General features: G+C 37.3%; 1 protein-coding gene across 1 annotated transcript in view; it reads left to right on the top strand.

The window, feature by feature from the left end:
- Nucleotides 1-1,901: 1,901 nt before the first annotated feature.
- LOC306855032 (neuroligin-1-like) overlaps nt 1,902-18,434 on the top strand; it is a gene marked incomplete at its 5' end in the record, with an annotated part of 138,153 nt that continues 121,620 nt past the window's right edge. The window contains one exon of the mRNA XM_079393418.1: nt 1,902-2,022. Coding sequence (XP_079249544.1) covers nt 1,902-2,022 — 121 coding nt within the window. The remainder of the gene's footprint in view (nt 2,023-18,434) is intronic.

Genomic DNA, 18,434 nt, shown 5'->3' with positions numbered 1-18,434 from the left:
AGACTTATATATGAATCTTAAGATATTTTTTGCATGATCAGAGCTTAATAAAGCACTTTTTCATACAAAGCCACAACATTGTTGGGAAAAGAAAATACGGGAAGGGAAGTGATGAGACGAGAAATGAGAAGAGACATTATATGGCCTGATAAAGAAGAACCATTGAATACAAATCTATATTTTGCAAGAGGAAAACAAAAGAGATGGAATGGGAAGGGACTCGGTGAGACAAGACGAGACATTATGTTGCCTGATGAAGAAAAACTGTTGTGAGAAAATTTTATGCTTAACATTTTGCAAGAGAAGAAAAGACCCAAAAAGGAGTGGGATGAGACCAAAATAGAGAAAAAGAGACATTTCATGTCTGATGAAGCAGAGAGGAGATGAAAAGGGAAGTTGAGACAAGGTGGGACAAGAAGAGAGAAGATGAGATGGGCAGAGGAGGTGAGACAAAAGGAGATGGGATGAGAAAAGAAAAGAGATGAGAGAAACCTTTGGTCACCTGAATCAGAAGAACGCTGTGCGAATCTCACTTTGAGAATTTGGAAAGAAAAGACGAGATGGGGCAGTAAGGGACAAAGAAAGATGAGATGACATGAGACATTGTGTTGCCTGATAAAGAATACTAATTTTTGGCAACCTCACTGTGAGCCCTTTTCAAGAGGCTAAAATTGTGACGGGACACGATGTGGGTAAGGGGAGAATCTCACTTTGAACGTTTAAGGACCAGGGGTAGGACAAGGTCAGAGGACACGAAAAGAGACAAGACAAGAAATTACGTTGACTGATGAAAAAGAACTACTGTATTATGTGCAAATCTCACTATTCTGGAAGAAAAGAACAGAAGAGATGGGACAGGAAGGGTCCAGGTGAGACAAAATGAGACTAAGAAGGGACAAGATAAGACAAGTCGAGGCTTTTATGTTGCCTGACAATGACACACCCATTATCTGTGTTTTGCACTGAGCATTTTGGAAGAGGAAAAGAGACGGAAAGGAATGAGATGAGACGGCGATGAGACATTAAATCACCTGATACAGAAGGATCCATTGTATGCAAATCTCACTTGGAGCATTTTACAAGAAGAAGAAAGAAAAGAAGTTAACTGAGATGAAGAGAAAACAATTGACTGATAAAAAAGAACTTGTGTTGTACACACATTTGGCAAGGGGTGGTCTTGTTTAGGGAACTTTGTTTTGGAAAATTATTGCTTTTTTCAATAGTTTTTATTTTTCCCGCTTGTTATGAGACCTCCCAGAAGCAGGTCCCTGCATGCCCAATAAAATAACTGAGATTTATGTGAAGGCTTTGCAGCCATGATGAAATGGCATTCTCCCTCAAGCAAGACGAAAGTTATCATCTGCATCGCATTTGTGTTTTGAAAATACCTCCCTCTCGGACAGAGACCGTTTTCCCAAAGTGGATTACTTTGCCTAAGCAATGTATGGAAATTTAAAAAGTGTGCCATTTTCATTGCTAAAAGAAAAATGTGATCTGAGAAGATGAGGTGAAGCGGCAGGCGGATCCCATTCGGAGAGCACAGACGAAGTCCCCATACTTCAAGTTTGCCCACCTTGTTTCTCAGTCATGTTTCAAAACTTTAATTCAAAGCATTACTTTGGAAATTAAAATGCCCATTTTAATTCCCACATTTTATTACTGACAGACCCCTTAAGAAAAAAAAAGGTACCAGGAACATGACATTCATATTGCATAGGAAATTAATGAGCTCATTTCTAAAACCGATCTTGTCTTAAAAATAAAGCCAATGTGGCCAATTTGAGCAAAATGGGAGCCCTCAGCTCTGAATGCATTCCCTGCTGTCTACAGTAATTTGTCATTTAATCGTTTCTACCCTCCTTTTTCCAGACATTCGTGAAAGCGGGAGCCCCAAACCTGTGATGGTTTTCATTCATGGAGGATCGTACATGGAAGGAACAGCAAATATGTTCGATGGAAGCATCTTGGCCAGTTACGGCAACGTCATCGTCATAACCGTAAACTATCGGCTTGGTGTGCTCGGTAAGCAATTCCATTTTTGCTGAAGTTTACCAATCATGCATCAGAGTTCTCTGTCATACGCTATCCTCTGAATGGCTTGTTTTAGCTTTGTTTCTCTCCACTGATGTACTATTTTCCTTCAGTGAACAATGATTCAGTTGCCTGTGAATAGCCTCAAGCTCATAAGCATAAAACGAGTGAAGTGGCAATGGTTCTCCACAGCAGCGCACATGCATGAAAACTTATTACAGAAAAGTTTGCTGTAGTTGTACATGATTTAAGGTGATCGTAAATACTGGAACTATCAAAGCTTTACGACCTTCTGGTTGCAAAACAACAACCTCTAACTGTGTGTGCTTCTCTGACTCTTTCCCCATCGCTATTCCTCTTCTCCTCTCAATTGTAATTTTTCAATTGGGAATTTTTAATTAAGGATTAAGATTGCCTCAAGCAAATGGTGTTGGATTAATAAGCTTTGGATAGTTTCTACAAGATAAGATGTTTGCCAGATTGCATTTGTCTAGAAATGGAGCATCTGTTATCAAGTTAAGTTATATTTTTATGTACACATGCAGTTAGCATAGAAATAGTCATTTCGAAATGATATCTGTTGCAACAGCTGCTTTTCTCAGATTGTGTCATCAGAATCTTCTGCACTTATACAAATGTATCATTGTGTTCATTATACATCAGTCACTGTTTTCATTTTATACAACTTCCAATGATGAAAACACTCATAAACGCCCTCTTTTGATTCACCATGCTGTAACAGTTTATGGAGAAATGCTTCTAGTCAAGAGTGAATGTACAGCAACTCAAATAACAGACATGACGAAGCCACCAAAACCTTTTTGAGGAACAAATATTTCTGATCTTTTCTATATGTATACACAGTATATATATCATGCTAATGAGGTTCATTTTAAATTTTCAGTGTGATCAATTTATTGACCAACTTAGTGAATGTTTCATTTGGAATAAGTAGGTTATTGACCAATTATTGGGGAAAATTGTCACTCTTAAGCTGTGATTTGTCATGCAGGGTCAATTTGATCTTCAAAAGTAATAGAATGGATTAATTATTGCAAAGAATGTTTGTCAAAGTGATTACTTGTCAATTAAATAAGAGCTATTGGTCACTATAACTCATGCGCTTGGTCCATTTGTGAGGTGTTTGTTATAGATATATCAGCAGGGTTTTTATGATCAATTTAATGAAGTTGTTGACATCTGTACAGTAGAAGTCACCTCGAGTTAAGATGCTAATGTGCTGGTTGCGTGAGGCTTCTGTTAGTGTGTGTTGTTGGCCTGCGCTTCAAAAAAATTGAAGAATGAATGCATGAATTTTGAAATTAGCCTCAGTTATTTGCATCAGAGCCATCACAGTACATCTCTCCGTTGGTAAATGAGGCCCAATGTAATCTTTCTCCACTAATGATTCAGCTCCCAGCCATCTTCCTTCAGTCACCCTTAGCTTTTTATAACAAATCCACTGCTGATGATTGGCTATTTTTTTCTAGCTAAGGCACACAGATCCATTAGGGGGTTTAAGCATGTGCCCGCATGCCACAACCCTTAATTTATTATTGCTATGTTTTTCTCATGGTTGTCTGGGGTTCGGCTAAGCTCCCGAGCAGCGTCTGGGAAAGGTGCTGTAATGGTGAGAGAGGCTAATGTATTATAGCACTGCACACAGTCTGAGTGTCATTATCAGAACTGTTGTAGATTTATGGAGCGAGTCGCTCTCGTCATGCCCCCCTGAATAAAACTGCTCTCCAACAGCTAATCAGCTGGCACAAGGGCCCGTTTTACCAAGCGCCACCATCATATTTTTTTGCCGGTGTCCTGATTCTCTTCAGTAACTGTCCTTTAAATCCAGCCAACAGCAAAGTGTTAAACCTAAAATAGCACCACACCCATATGGAATAACTAGAGTTGAAGTGTGTGGTTACACTAGCGAAATTTTGATGAGATTTTGTGGGCAAACAAAAGGTAGATTGTCCGTTATCAGTTGTTTGTCTATGCATGCTCACAGATCTCAGATTTACATATCAAACAATATGTCCAAAATGTCTGGGTTTTGGCTTTGTTTTCCTATTGTTTTGGAAAACATTGTTGCATGTTAGAAGGTGAGATCTACAGAGAACGTTCAAAGCAATGCAAATGCGTTTTTATGCAATTTAGAAATTGGGCATGTCTAAGTAACTTCCAAACAAAGCCGCTCTCTATTGGTGAACACAGCAAATTTGCATGACCAACTTGCCTGTTTAGCTTTGAAATTACTGGATTTACTCGTGAAATTTCAAAGAGCAAAGGTAAATGTGATCTTTAATAAATTTAATGGGCAAAAAAAAAAAAAGATCTAGCAAATGGAAACATGGTTTCTCACAACCCTGCTAAAAGCCTAAGCTGGTTTAAGATGGTCTTGGTTGACGTAATATAGTCCTGTCCTGGCCAGGCTGGTGTTTGTTGCTGGTTTCGTTGAACTGCTCTCTGATCTCCCACTGCATAAAACAAGAAGCTTACGCAAATTATCTTGAACGGTTTCATTAGAAAAAAAAGAAAAAAAATATGAAGACAAAGCATATTAATATCACATCCTGTCTACTGCTTTTTAATTTTTTTTTTTAAAGAACATTGCTCTCTGCTCTCGAATGACGCACTGAATTACAGTAGAGCTGTTAACTAGATCTAAATGGGTTGTAATTTGAGTCATCAGCGCTTGTTAGTCAGTGTGTGAGTAGTTGGGTGGATGCTGCACTTGTGTAAAACAGATGCAGTTGGCGGCAGAGGTGTGTGTACGCTCACGTGCCGGTTAGTTCAGTTGTTTACTAATTTGTCAAGACTTTACCGCATTGCTCGCCCTGTAATAATTGGTTTGCTGTTTTGCTTTAATCATTCCATGTGGCCCAGTGTTGAGGATTATTATTTTTCATGCTTATTAATTTTCTTCTCCCTTGAAACAAATACCCCTGATGTTTCAGTTTCATTAGTCTTTTGCTTTCTCCAACCTCCACCTCTCTCGCTTTCTCTCCACGTTTTTGCCTTCAGCACTGTGTCCTTTATCATCGACTTTCTCTCTCTCTCTCTCTCTCTCTCTCACTCTCATTCCCCTCAGTCATATGCTTGCTTAAACGTAAGCGCGCCACAGGGTCTTTAAAGAAGCATGTATGATGTCTGACCCTATTCAGGAATCAGTGTGTCTAGGGAGATGCTTCATGGGAGGGTGTTTATTAATCTTAACAAGCATTTAACAACTGTTTGGGATCATCCCTCGTCCATTATTTTGCCTCTCCAATGCTAGCTAGTACTGAATGTTTGGGACTTGTGTTGATTCGGGTGGTCAGTTTACCCACACTTTTGTCTTTTCACAAGAAACCACAGCCATCTTGGATCCATTGAAAAGCGTTAAAAAAGTGTATATGTATTAATGATTGTGAACTTAATGATTATGATTAATTCATGATTTAAAAATATTCTAATATATAAAATTAAAAATATATTTAAAATTAAATATTGATTAACATTGAATGTGAAATGTTAAACATGCCTATGTGAAATGATATCCTTTTTATTTTTATATTTTAGAAATTAGTATTTGATTTAGCCAAGGATGCATTCTGTTAATTGAAATGTGAGTGTAGATGAGAGTGTAGAGACATTTATCAAAAATATTTTCAAAGAAAAAAAGTAGGCCTATCCCCATTACCAAAGAAAATATTCTAGAGCACCAAATCAGCATATGAATATAGTTTTTGAAGGATGTGATACTGAAGGCTTGAGTAATGGCTGCTGAAAATTCAGCTTTGACATCACAGGAATAAACCATATTTGATAAATATATTACATAGAAATATATTAAAACAGTTATTTTAATACTTAATAAAATTACAGTTTTTATTGTATTTTAGATCTGCTGCCTTGTTGGGCAAGAAGCTTTTTATTAAAAAAAAAAAAACCTGTGTTTTATATCTATATATCTATCTCTCTCTCTCTCTCTCTCTCTCTCTCTCTATATATATATATATATATATATATATATATATTGTAAATTGTTCTCCCTCTTTGTAAAATTTCAAAATAAATTGTCCTCCCTCTTTGTAAAGCTTAGACTTGGACATTAGGCAGCATTATGTATCACTGCAACCTCTGGTCTTGACCCAGCTTTCTTGCTACCCTACTGATTTAATATCACTTCCCTGCAGATTTAGTAGTCTACGTATGTGCATGTGCGTTATATACTAAGTAATGGGCCTCACTGGTCATGACTGGTGGCTGCATTGGTAGAGGGCAAAAAGGCAAGCGACTGAGGACAGAGGACATCTGCCATCAGAGAGGCTTTACCCTGTGAGCACCGCTAACCGAAGGGATTAGTTCAGCCTGCAAGAGCGCAGCAGATGTCCATCAGGGCCCACTCACTCACTCACTCACTCACTCACTCACTCACTCACTCACTCACACTCACGGCTTCTCCTCCTCTTCTGCAAAGTCTCTTTCTCACTTTCGCTATCTCTCTTTCTTGGTTCCTGGTTTTGGCCTGGTTCCACTGACATGTAGATTGCCCCAGGCTAGACTCAATGTAGATATTAATAAGTAGTCAAATTTGGTGTGCTGTTGAATCCACAATGGAAGTTTGACATCATGATTTCATGCATTCCTGGACTTAGAGCACGAGTTAATGAGATTGTGGTGACACTTTTCTCTCTGTGGAGTATCATAATTCCTAGGGATCTTGTGAAGAGAAAAGAACTTTTGGTGCTGATGAGAGTCTTTTTAACGGCAGGTTTCTGGTTCTTTTTGAACTTAGATGAGCACCAGAAAAACACCCGTTTTACTAGGGATGTCAAAAGTATAGCTTATTTGCTACCAGGGTTGTGTGTCATTCCCAATTGAGTTGAGGAAGTATTTTAAATTCCAGTTTGAATAATTCCAATTGCTGACAGAATGCAGATTTTTAATATAAGTTTGAAAGCAAGGACATATAAAAAACTAAATTGAAATTAATAATTGTAGTTCTTCAATAGAAAGGCCAATTTTGTCAAGAAACTCCTTTGAATGTTGACTTTTAAAGCCACATTTAAAAGTTTGGAAACAAATTTTTTTTGGACCGAAGTGGAAGATCACTTGATTTGCAATTCAATAAAAAATTCCCCATATTTCCATTCTTTTCCAAATTGTTAATGAATTATTCAAAATAATGGCAAAACTATTTGCTGCTCTAAATTTAGTTGTAAATATTTGTCACATAAGCCTTCAAAATTCATTCTAATTTCCTAATTTTGCTGCAACATCAAGAAACAGTTCTGATTATTATCAACGTTTAAATCATTGTGCTGCTTAATTTTAGTTTGAAATGGACTTTTTGTAACATTATACATGGCTTTGTTGTAACTTTTGATTAATTTAATGCATTCTTGATGAATAAAAATATTAATTCCTTTCAAGCTAAAAAAAAATAATTTCTGACCCCAAACTTTTTAGCAGTAGTATATGGAGTTGTAAAATGGAATGGGCAGGAACTGAACACTGGACCAAACAATCGAACCAGCAGCCTTAGAGTACTTTGGGGAAGGAAGTTATCTCATTTTTGAGGATGAAATAACTGCCTGTACCCTTGGGGTTTTATTTACTGTATCAGGGAGAGAAATTGAACTCAACCCCAGTTGCATGTGGAGCTCAAGTAATTTAAAGCCCGGAGCGTGCAGGAGGCCTCTCCCGTGTCTGGGACTTGTTGTCAGGTTGACCACCCTCACTTCCAGCCACATTGCAGGGTCTGTTAAGCAAGAGGGTACCAACAGATGGATGTGTCCATGTGCCTCTATCCATCTCTGCCACGGCACCAGAGATTAGCCGGGTCCGCTCGTGGGGTTTTCGGCTGGGACCAACTGCCACTGCGGATGATCAAGGTGCTCGACGGGTATCATGCGGCGCTGTAGCTTCTGCCTGGGGAAAACAGATGGACATGTTTAACACCTCAGAAATGAACTACGCTGCAGGACCAAAGCCAGGGAACCCTCCGAGCCAGGATGGATTGCGTGTAAACCTCCGAGGGTGGAACAAATCTTTTGTTTTGTGCTTGGGTTTTCACACCCCCCCCCCATGCATTACAATCAATTTCAATTCCCATCGAGATTCCCTAGAAATCCTTTCCCTTTTTACAGTACCTAATGCTTCTGCCACATTTATGTTAAACAAATTGTTCAATGGAATAGTTCACATTCTTTCTTCTTGTGTAACATAAAAGTATGTTTTTTGGACAATGGAAGTCAGTGGGCTCCAATGTCCAATTGTTTTAGACCCTCTTGACTTTCATTGGACTAAAACTGTTGAAAGATTCAAAATATCCTCTTTTGTATTCCACAGAAGAAGGAAGATCATACAGGTTTGGAACGACATGAGAATGAGTAAATGAAGGCATGATTTTTGGGTGAAGTGGTATTCTTTTGGGTGTTGCTGCCTTGTATGCAATTTTTATTTATTTTTTTGCCAATGTGGTCCTGCATATTGATTTATCGGTCTTTTAACTCAAGACTCATTTTAGAGGTCAGAACAGGGGGACACTTTTGGAAAATAACTTTTTTTTTCTTCTGATTTTCTGTCAGCATTTTCAGCCGCATTTTTATCAGTAAGGGCAAGACAGAACAAGGTACGTTTGTAGGGAGCAGTTGGGGGTTTTGATATTCTGTGTCCTATGTACTCTGGAAGTAAGAGATAAGTGAAATGAGCTTTTTCTACTTATAAAGGTCTGCGCATAGATTTAGGGCCCGAGTGTATGGCCACTGGTACATCTCATGTTGAAATTGTAAACGGGACTCGGAATGATACCTCTGCGATTTAGAAATACCTTGACTTTTGATGGTCTTTCAATCTTGTCTGTTTATGGAGCTTGCCTGGCTGGAACATGCTCGATTATCAGCATAAAGATCACCACATACTACAGAAACTTGAAGTCATTTATCTCGGTCCTTGTAACTTGCCTCGATCCTTCACTGAGATTCATTTATGATTTTGTTGCTGAGGAGATCCACAGCTGTAAATTTCCCCCAAATGCAGTTAATCAGAGGTTAGCCTGTATCCCGAACAGATAAAGATTTATATCTCTAGTCACCAGCCCCAAGCTTCTTGGCTCTTGTAATTCCGTTTATTCCGTTTGGCCTCAACAAAATCTTATTTACTCCACTGGTATCTGAGGTACCAGTGGAGTCTTGTGAAGTTGTATGTGGTACCTGCTGGCATTCAGGACACCCCCGCCGCCTCCATAGTGCTCTGGGCCCCCTCACGGCGTTGTGAGTGAATTATATTATGGTTAGCTTATCTAGAACGATTTTTCTTCACATACAAGCTGCATCAAAGCAAGGAAAGTTTTTATAACAGCGCTACATTCTGATTTTAAATTTAGTTGCTTTAAAATGATATGCAGTGTAACGGTCAAGTAAAAAGTAACATTTTCCTTACACCCTAACTATCATGTGAGTGCAAACATCCTAATCATTATTTTCCAAATGTTTTCAAATATGTATGTTTATATTTTGTTCGTACAAATAATTGGGGAGTTCTATCCTGTCTATATATAATTTATTATTTACAACAGGGATTTTTTATTGTTATTGTTATTATTATTTATTAAATAACTTCAATAAAAAAAAAAAATCGCAATTAAAAATATACATAAAAATATTATTTCAATTATTTGTCCTTATATTAACAAATAATAATAAAAAAAACTACAACAACAACAGTAACAAGACTATTAGTAGTAGTAGTAGTATTTTATTTTAATTGTAAATTGCGTTTTTAAAATAAATCTAGACATACACTACATACATACATACATTAAATAGCATTGTGCCATTGATCTAAATAAAGATAAATGTATTGAAGAGAGAACTAAATTGCCCACAATAACATCATTGTCTATCTCCATCATAAGTACTGTTTTACCCCGATACATAATGTCATCGCTCATGGGTGGGCATTGAGATCTGTGTTACGCTGCTGGCTTAAAACATGCAGGCATGGCTTCCTACATCAGCTGAGCCTGTCATCAGTAAACCATGAATCTTTTTACCCTATAAAGACATGTGGATAATGTCTGCAGTGCGCTGTGTATCCGATGACCCAGCGTTATTATTGCCCTTGAGTCTCTACGCTCGCTTCGCTCTCTATTACAAATATTTTGACTGCTGTCCTTGAGAAACGTGTTATTTTAGTAAAGGCATCCAGCATTGTCTAATACCTCAGAAAATCCAGAAATCCCTTTGAAGGTCAATCTCTTTTCCCCTTGCGGCAAAGCGATTATTAGTCAGCCCTGCTAGGGAAAAAATGCGCTATGAAGGATTATGACAGGAGAGCTGTGGAGTGAGTCAACAATGGTGCCAACTACCCCACTAGTGGTAAGAATATAAATAAATAAGCACAGAAAGGAGCTAATAACCGAACGGAAAGCTTAAAGTTTTACATACAAAACGTCAAAACTAGAGACGCAGGTGTTTTAGCAGCTACAGCTGTTTTACATTCTGCCCTGCTGGTTCTAATTACAAGAATCATCAAGAAAAGGAACACTGGATCATTGATATTAATCTCTACGATTATTACTCATTCTCTTTCCTGTATCCGCACAGGAACGTGTCGCTATGGTGCAAGGACATCAACATCCATCTTCATTCTGCAGCACAGCGTGCGAAGCTAAGGATCGGGTTTGCCGGTTTTTACCAAGAAGGGGATTTACAGACACTGGCCTTACGGGCCCATAAGTGCCCCCGCTGGGTCAGGGGGAGAAGTGATATGAAGAGTATTTTATGGCCCATTTGAGAGTCATATTCTTGTATGTATAGTAACTGTCTCCTTTAAAGACTGCTGACAGTAGCCACTGGCTGTCCAGAGCATTCCAGTGCAGAATTGAGCTGCATGAACTGTATGTGGATGTCAGTTTATACCCTTCATACACGATCGGCCAACATATTTTTTTGTTTCCTCCAAGTCTTAGTTTTTCCTATTACAAGTCTACAGGGAACTCAGTGTTCATGAAAAATTAATAAAGTGCTTAATGGAGGCAGATTATCTAGTGGTGCTGTTTGTTGCAGTGCTTCTCGCAATAACATTTCAGCCATGGCCGTAGCCAGCCTTTGAAAATGAGTGATGTCCAGGGGTGGGTGGGGGGCTATTGGGGTGTTAAAGAATTGTAGAATTGTGCTATAATAACCTCTACAAATACAACTAAATATATACACTATAAATACTTTAAAAGAAGTGTGAAGATGTTTTCTCTGTTTTGGAGGGATGATCATTTTTAAATCATATCCTATTTATTACATCAAAATTTGTTAACTTTACTATAGTTAGGGGTGGATAAATTTATCAGCTGTTTATTATTCATGCAACAATACATATTACTGTTACAGTTTTTATGAAAAACCATTGCTATATAGATAATAAGTTTAACATCTAATTTAAATTAACTAATTTAACTACTGAATGACATAGCAAAGACTTATACATGGCTAGTTTGCGCGTATTTCATTTCATTCTGGAACCTACTTGTTCTACAGATCTGTGTACTAGTGTCACATGCTACTGTTTTGACAGCGTTTCCAATGTTTCTGACCAATTGTGCTATCCTGTCAGTAATAACCTGTTCATCGGCTTTTTTTGATTACTGTCAGTTTAAGTGCTGGCGATGCAGTGTTGCCAGATATTGCTATTGAAACAAACAAAAACCGAAAAATAAATAAAAATTATTTCAAATCTTTTGCAAATGAGATAATATAAAGATATTGCTGATCCAAAACTGCAACCTACTTTATCGACTTTCTAAAGTGTCAAATTAAGTGGAAAAGACAAGTCCAAAAACGCTTATAATAGCTGGATCTGTGCCCGTGTCCTCACTCACAACTCTCTCAAGAAGACTCGTTCACTCTGGCAACGTCTCACAGCGATCGTTTTCATACCACGGACGCTAAACATTCTTGCAAACTGAATTCTACGTCATGCAGACATTCATATGAAGAGTTTAACAGCAAATTAGTCATTCAGAGGACACATTTTATTTTTGAACATGAAACATTTACAGAGGTCCGGACCTCGGTGACCTCATAGCTGGCTATGGGCCTGATTTCAGCCAGTGTTATACAATGTTGCCCAACAACGACTGAAAGAATCAGTAGTTTTTGAGCTATTGGCAGTGACTAGGGGTGGAAATATTTGTTTGGCAAAAGTTTTGATTTGATTTTTTTTACGTTATGATTTTGAGGCATCCCAAATAATGCGTAATTATTTGGGATGGTTCCTTTATTTTGGGAAGATTTGTATAAAATATGCTGAAGAAATAAGCTGCATACATATTTTGCATTGTAATTGAATAGTGACATGAAAAAAAAAAATTGATAAGAAATGAATGTACTTTTAGTATTGATCCAGTAGAAAAAAAGTGTTCTCTCTCTCATATAGTATTGTTAAAATTATAATTTTTTTAATTAATACTTTAATTTTGCAAGAATGCATCAAATTAAATAAATGCTGTTCTTTAGAACATTTTTTAAAATTCCTTTTGAATCCTAAAAATCACAAATTCCACATACAAATTAAGCAGCACGACTGTTCTGTGATAATAAGAACTATTTCTTGAGCATCAAATCAGAATAATTTCTGAAGGATCATGTGACGCTGAAGCCTGTAGTAATGATTCTGAAAATTCAACATTGCCATCATATAAATAAAATACATTTTAAAATATAATACCATAGAAAATATAATAATATTTAGCAGTTATTACTATTTTACTGTATTTTAAATCAAATAAATACACTTTGTTAGAACTTGTTTGAACTTCATTCTAAAATAGATCTCAGTTTTACCCACCTGAAGCTTTTGAATGTTACTGTGATATATATGTAACTGTTGAAAACCCATTATATATTTGTATGACATTTTCTGAACTAATACAGATTTTCTTAAATATTTGAGAATATCTATAATACAAAAAAGGAAAATAACAATCGACTTGCTCAAATGCATTAAAAACAATGACCCAGAAACAACTTAGATAATAATTTATAGTCATCACAATCAATTACTTATAAATAAACAACTGAATGTATTCCGTAATTCATTTATTGAATTGTTTATTATACATCACAATGCATGTTACATGCATCTAGCAGTGCCTAATAAGTCTCCTCAGTTTCACTCATATTGAGAGTGGATGGAGGATTTGTCAAGGACACTGCTGAGGCTCCTCATGGGATTGTTTGTGGCAAACGTTTGTGGTGCAGAAGCTGTTGGCTGGCAGGACATCAGCGCTGGCCACTGGACAGATGTTAAGGCTCTCCACAGATTTCCCAGCATCCTTGTGTGCATTTCTTCAGCATATAGAGGGCAGAGAGCTCAAGTGCTTTCCCCATGCTGCTCGTTTCAGCAGCTTGCCTCTATTTATCGCACGGAAGCATCTCTTTATTGTGCGTGCTTTGTTCTGGCAGCCTTTTCAGAAATTGGCAATCATCATTTCTCACAATGTAGATTGTTATTTGTGCCAATGCAGGATCACAATGATTTTGACATCAGTAGCCTGCCATACTCCTGATCCAGCATCACTTTCTGTCAATCATTCTGTCAGTCATCCACCAATCTGAGATGAACGGGAGTAAAGCGCTGCTGTTAGGACATACTGCATCTTTTTTGAGGTTAATACGTGACAAGACAGAGCGGATATTTCTTCCTGCCTACAGACAAGAGCTGGTTAGTTATCTGCCAGTCATAATTTTATTTGTCAAACGTATTATTTTCTTGCCAATGCGCAATGGTGATGTCGGAGATGGCATCAGTGATGTCTTTTGTGCGTGGAGACAATTTGCCGCGACAACCCTTTGGCTCACGCTGACATATCCTTGATTGTTTTCATGTGCCAGTACTTGAAACAGTCATGTTGCATTCTGTTTATGCAGTGCTACGCATTTGAAAGCAACTTACTTTGTAATTTGTCACCCATCAGTGTTTTTCTGCATTCTGCTCTGATTGTTGACACATGAATAGCGGTTCTCTGAGATGGAGCGTAAACCGAAATTCAGCCAATGTGAGCAAAACAGAGCCTACATTTTTCCACAAGCTCAAATTCATTCCCGATGACTGGCAGCTGTCCCAGCTGTCGAGCCAATGTAGGGGTGGGACATTATGTATGTTTCATGCTTTACAAGCAACTAAAAGCACATTTTATTAATTTTTGGTAATCCATTTATGCGCATCTTCCCAGTATGCTTGCATTTAAACCTCGCAAAACCACTGCTGGAAATGTTCAAGGTAATCGATTTTTATATTTGAAAACCTTTTAAGTTGATAATTTATTCATAGTTTAGCAACATGATTTATTATATGTCTTCTTCTGTTAACATCACATAAAATGGTGAAATTGTGGTTGTTTTATTCATTATCATGGTATTTTTGATAAGATATTAATGTACATTTATTATTTTATGAAAAAATTGACTTTTTTAAAAGTTCTTGTTGCCCGTGTCATTAGGATTTCTTTAAGAAATACTTTTATTCTACAAGAATGTGTTAAATGATCAAAAGTGATGGAAATTACATATTTTTGCAATTATTTTATTCTTGCAATTTAAAGTTTAAAGTACCATTTAAATTACCATTTTTTTTTTTAAAGAAAATAATACTTTTTTAATGTTTTTTTATTTATTTATTTTTTTTATTTTTTAGAAAGCATCAAATTATCAAAAGTGACATTGAAGACATTCATAATGTTACATAATGTAGACTTCTATTTCAAATAAATGCTGTTCTTTTGAAACAGTGCTTAGTTTTTTATTTTGAATTGGATGCAAGTACAGTTGTGACTCAAAACTTGCTTCAAACGTTGGCTCAGTGGTGAAAATGATGCATAGCCGACCAGGGACTGATCACATTGCAGCATGGGAACATTATGAGGGCTTAAACTAAACCGTTACCTGTGCATGAAGCTCCCGGGGATCTTTGTTATGTAAATGCAAGGCATTAAGATTGAATCATAAAGCTTTTGTTCCCTTTTTAATGTAATTTTCAGCTAAATAGACTTAGTAGGCACACTCACATCACCGTATTATTTATAAAATTTATTTTTTTTTTTGTGTGTGTGTATTATCTAGAGATCTTTTTTTTTATGCAAGCTCGAGGGTCTTTTTCATTTTTTAATGCATATTAACTTCTGGAAAAATTGTACGATTAACAAATTTACTGAACTGAGGAGTATAACCAATGAAGCAAGAGTTGTTTTGGCATAGATATGCTTCTGCAATTCATTGTCATTAACAGAATTCATCAGAGGGAAGGCAAGCAGAACAGCTCTAGCTTTTTTCCTAGTGGGAAGAACTCAAACTCTGTGTGATCCCAGACACAGAGAAGCAATAACACTGGGAAACGGTGGGCAGCAATGCAGTGAACTTTGTGGAGCGTTCTCCTTGCCTCTCCTCTATCTTGTGCATTTCATCAGTCAGGCCCTCTTGGTTTATGTGTTTTTTTATGTAATTTCTCCACACAAATTTAACCGTGAAAGATTGTTTTCATTAGCATCTGACAATAACTGGGATATTTAAACAGATGACCAGGTTTCAATTTCATACCCTTGTCACTGAGACAGAATTGTACCACGATGCCAAATCAAGCGATTTAAAGTTTTCATTAGCATCCTGGAACAGGTGATGAAGAGCTCTGTTCGGGAAGAGAGATGTGATGTGGTTTTACATAAATAAGACACATACGAAAAACAAGTGGAAATTGGCCTTATTTTACAGACCATTTAAATATATGAATAGAAAAATATCTATATCTGTGAGATATTCTGAGACTTGTTAGGAATAGAATGTAACGAGGCAAACTGAAAATTATTACTTATTAATTATTATTACATTTTTATTTAATTTTAATCCAATCCTTTATGGGATATAATGGCCAGTATTAGAGTTTACAGACCATATAATGTGTTGTCTGATTTAATAAAAAATTTTTTCATTTAGTGCATTCCCATTTCCCTATTTTTACATTTTTCATAATGTACGTTAATATTAAGAGTTAGATAATAGAGTTGTCTAAACTCAGTAATAGCATTTAAAACAACTGATTTTAATTTTTTAAGTGTTTTGCCATTTAGACAAAATTGTACAAAATTGTAATATTCTACTTAATGTTTTTTTTTGTTTAGTTTTTTTATCCTAGTGACATTTTGCAGAACCATTTATCTAATTGAGTAGTCCATTCACTAAAATTGTTCAAATCTGCTTCACATAATACATGTGGGAATTAATTAATAGATGCATCAATTTATGCACACATTACAGTCTCCACATAATGCTTATAATCCCTTTTTTTAAATGCATGTCCATTTCTACATTGCGCTTGGACAAATTAAGGGCAGGAGAGGTGTGGCAAGTTTGTGATTGCCTTTCACGGGCGGGATTTTGAATGCTGATGGCTGTAAGCATGATGGATAGAGTTGTAATGAATGAAAGGTGAATTAGAGGCATGGGCTTCTCGTCATAACCCAGCGAGACTAATCAACGGCTCAGTGTCTCTTATTCCCCAAGCCCTTCATTCCAACTCTAAGAATGTAATTCAAAGATAGATGTGGCTCAATTACATTGGAATAGATCAAATTTCACACCCATTCATTTGCTAGCAATGCGGTGCATGATAAACATTGTATTGCTTCATTAATAACCAGACGTCACCCTCATTAGACCCCTTTTGAGCTTGACTAACAGGAGGAATCATTAGTCAAAACTAATATTAACAGGTACATCCGATTTTCATACCTCCCACCTTATTAACAGAGAGCCTACCCAAGTGCCCATTAATCACCCACTGCTGAATAAGTCATGCACGAACGCACACGCGCACACACCTGCTGTCATATTGCGTTGTGAGTCAAACAGAAGTGGCAGCGAACACACAACTGATATTATATTCATATTTACACGTGCTTCTTGCATTCTTGAGGCCGCAGATGAAGTCTTGATATTAACTGGCAAATCCTCTCTCGTGTTTGCATCCCGACTCCAAACGTAGGGAAGCGGAAGAGCGAGGAATGTCTTCCTCTTCTCCGTCAGGCCAGCTGGTCCAGTGCCCTCACCAGCTAAAAAGAGCTTTTCTGCGACCATTTGGGGCTTTAAATGGGCTGAAGCAGGGGCTGGGTGATTGACAGGTGGGTACCAGGGCTTAATTCCAGGGGAATAACTCCAAAGCCTGAGTAAACAGCCCGCTGTATTAGGGAGTCCAGTGGAGGTGAGGTGCCGAGGCGGTGCTGGCCGCCCCATAATCCCCTGCAAGTACAGCCAACATTGCTCTTTTAATTTACTTTACACTCAAGTGAGTTTAGCTGTCTGCTGATGGTGAGTGGATCATTATATTCAGAGGTAGAGCCCAGTGGTCTCACTCACAAGTGATCCGGTTCACAAGAGCTCACTTTGGCATTCAGGGGTGAGAGAAATACGGACCTCTTTTACAGACTGAGTAAAAATGAACTCTATCTTAATTTTAATGCGCTGTCGTCTTGAGTGAATCACGACATTTTCATACTTTCTACTGCGAAACTTGCAATTTTCGAAGCCTTGACTTTCTTTGTTGAGGCTATCGTCATGCCAGATTTACTTTTGTCAACGTCTGATCAAAAATCAATTAGCGCTTTGCTAAGCTAGTAGGCTAAGCTGTTAGTTTAAGTGAAGGTTAACTGAAAACACAAAGAAAGGGAATTGTTTATTTTGACTTTTTTAGCTAATGACTTTTGTAGGCTGCATGATTTGAAGAAGAGAATGAGATTTGTCTGTAATTAAAGACATTAGTGATCTAAAAATGAAATCATTTACTTCTGTATTAATTTTGTATTATTCAGAGAACAATATATAGGCGGAGCTAGGGTTGGCCACCCACTCACAACTGCTGCTTCTGTCTCTTTTTTTCTTGACAAGAATTGCATTTATTAAGACGCAGAACTTCTTTACGACTATTTTGGACCCCACTGACTTTCACTGTTTGTACAGAGCCCTTCAGAATGTCTTATTTTGTATTCCACAGAATAAAAATGCATTTAAAAGACAGGTATATGATTATATTGTATGTATTATATATCGTTCCTCTACCCCAATCAGATGTGTTGTTATATGACACAGGCCCTGTTTACTCCAAGAGAGCATTGATCAGATCTGAGCAAATAGTTGGACATCTGCCTTGTAGGATTGGCTCATGGCATTCGGGTCATGCTAGCTTTATCTCATTATCCAACGTAAAGCACACTGTACATGAAATGACAACAGTCAAGCTGCAGCATAGACTTCCTGATTATCTAAGAATACCCTTTGCTGTCGCTCACACAATGATGTCGGCTTTCTAAGAGCTCGTTTAGTGTGCGTTTGTGTATGTCTGTCTAGTTTTCCTCTCTTCATCATTACTGGTCTACC

Source organism: Barbus barbus (genome assembly GCF_936440315.1).
Source record: "Barbus barbus genome assembly, chromosome: 35".
NCBI classification, from domain to species: Eukaryota; Metazoa; Chordata; class Actinopteri; order Cypriniformes; family Cyprinidae; genus Barbus; species Barbus barbus.
This window is presented reverse-complemented; position numbering and strand designations above follow the sequence as displayed.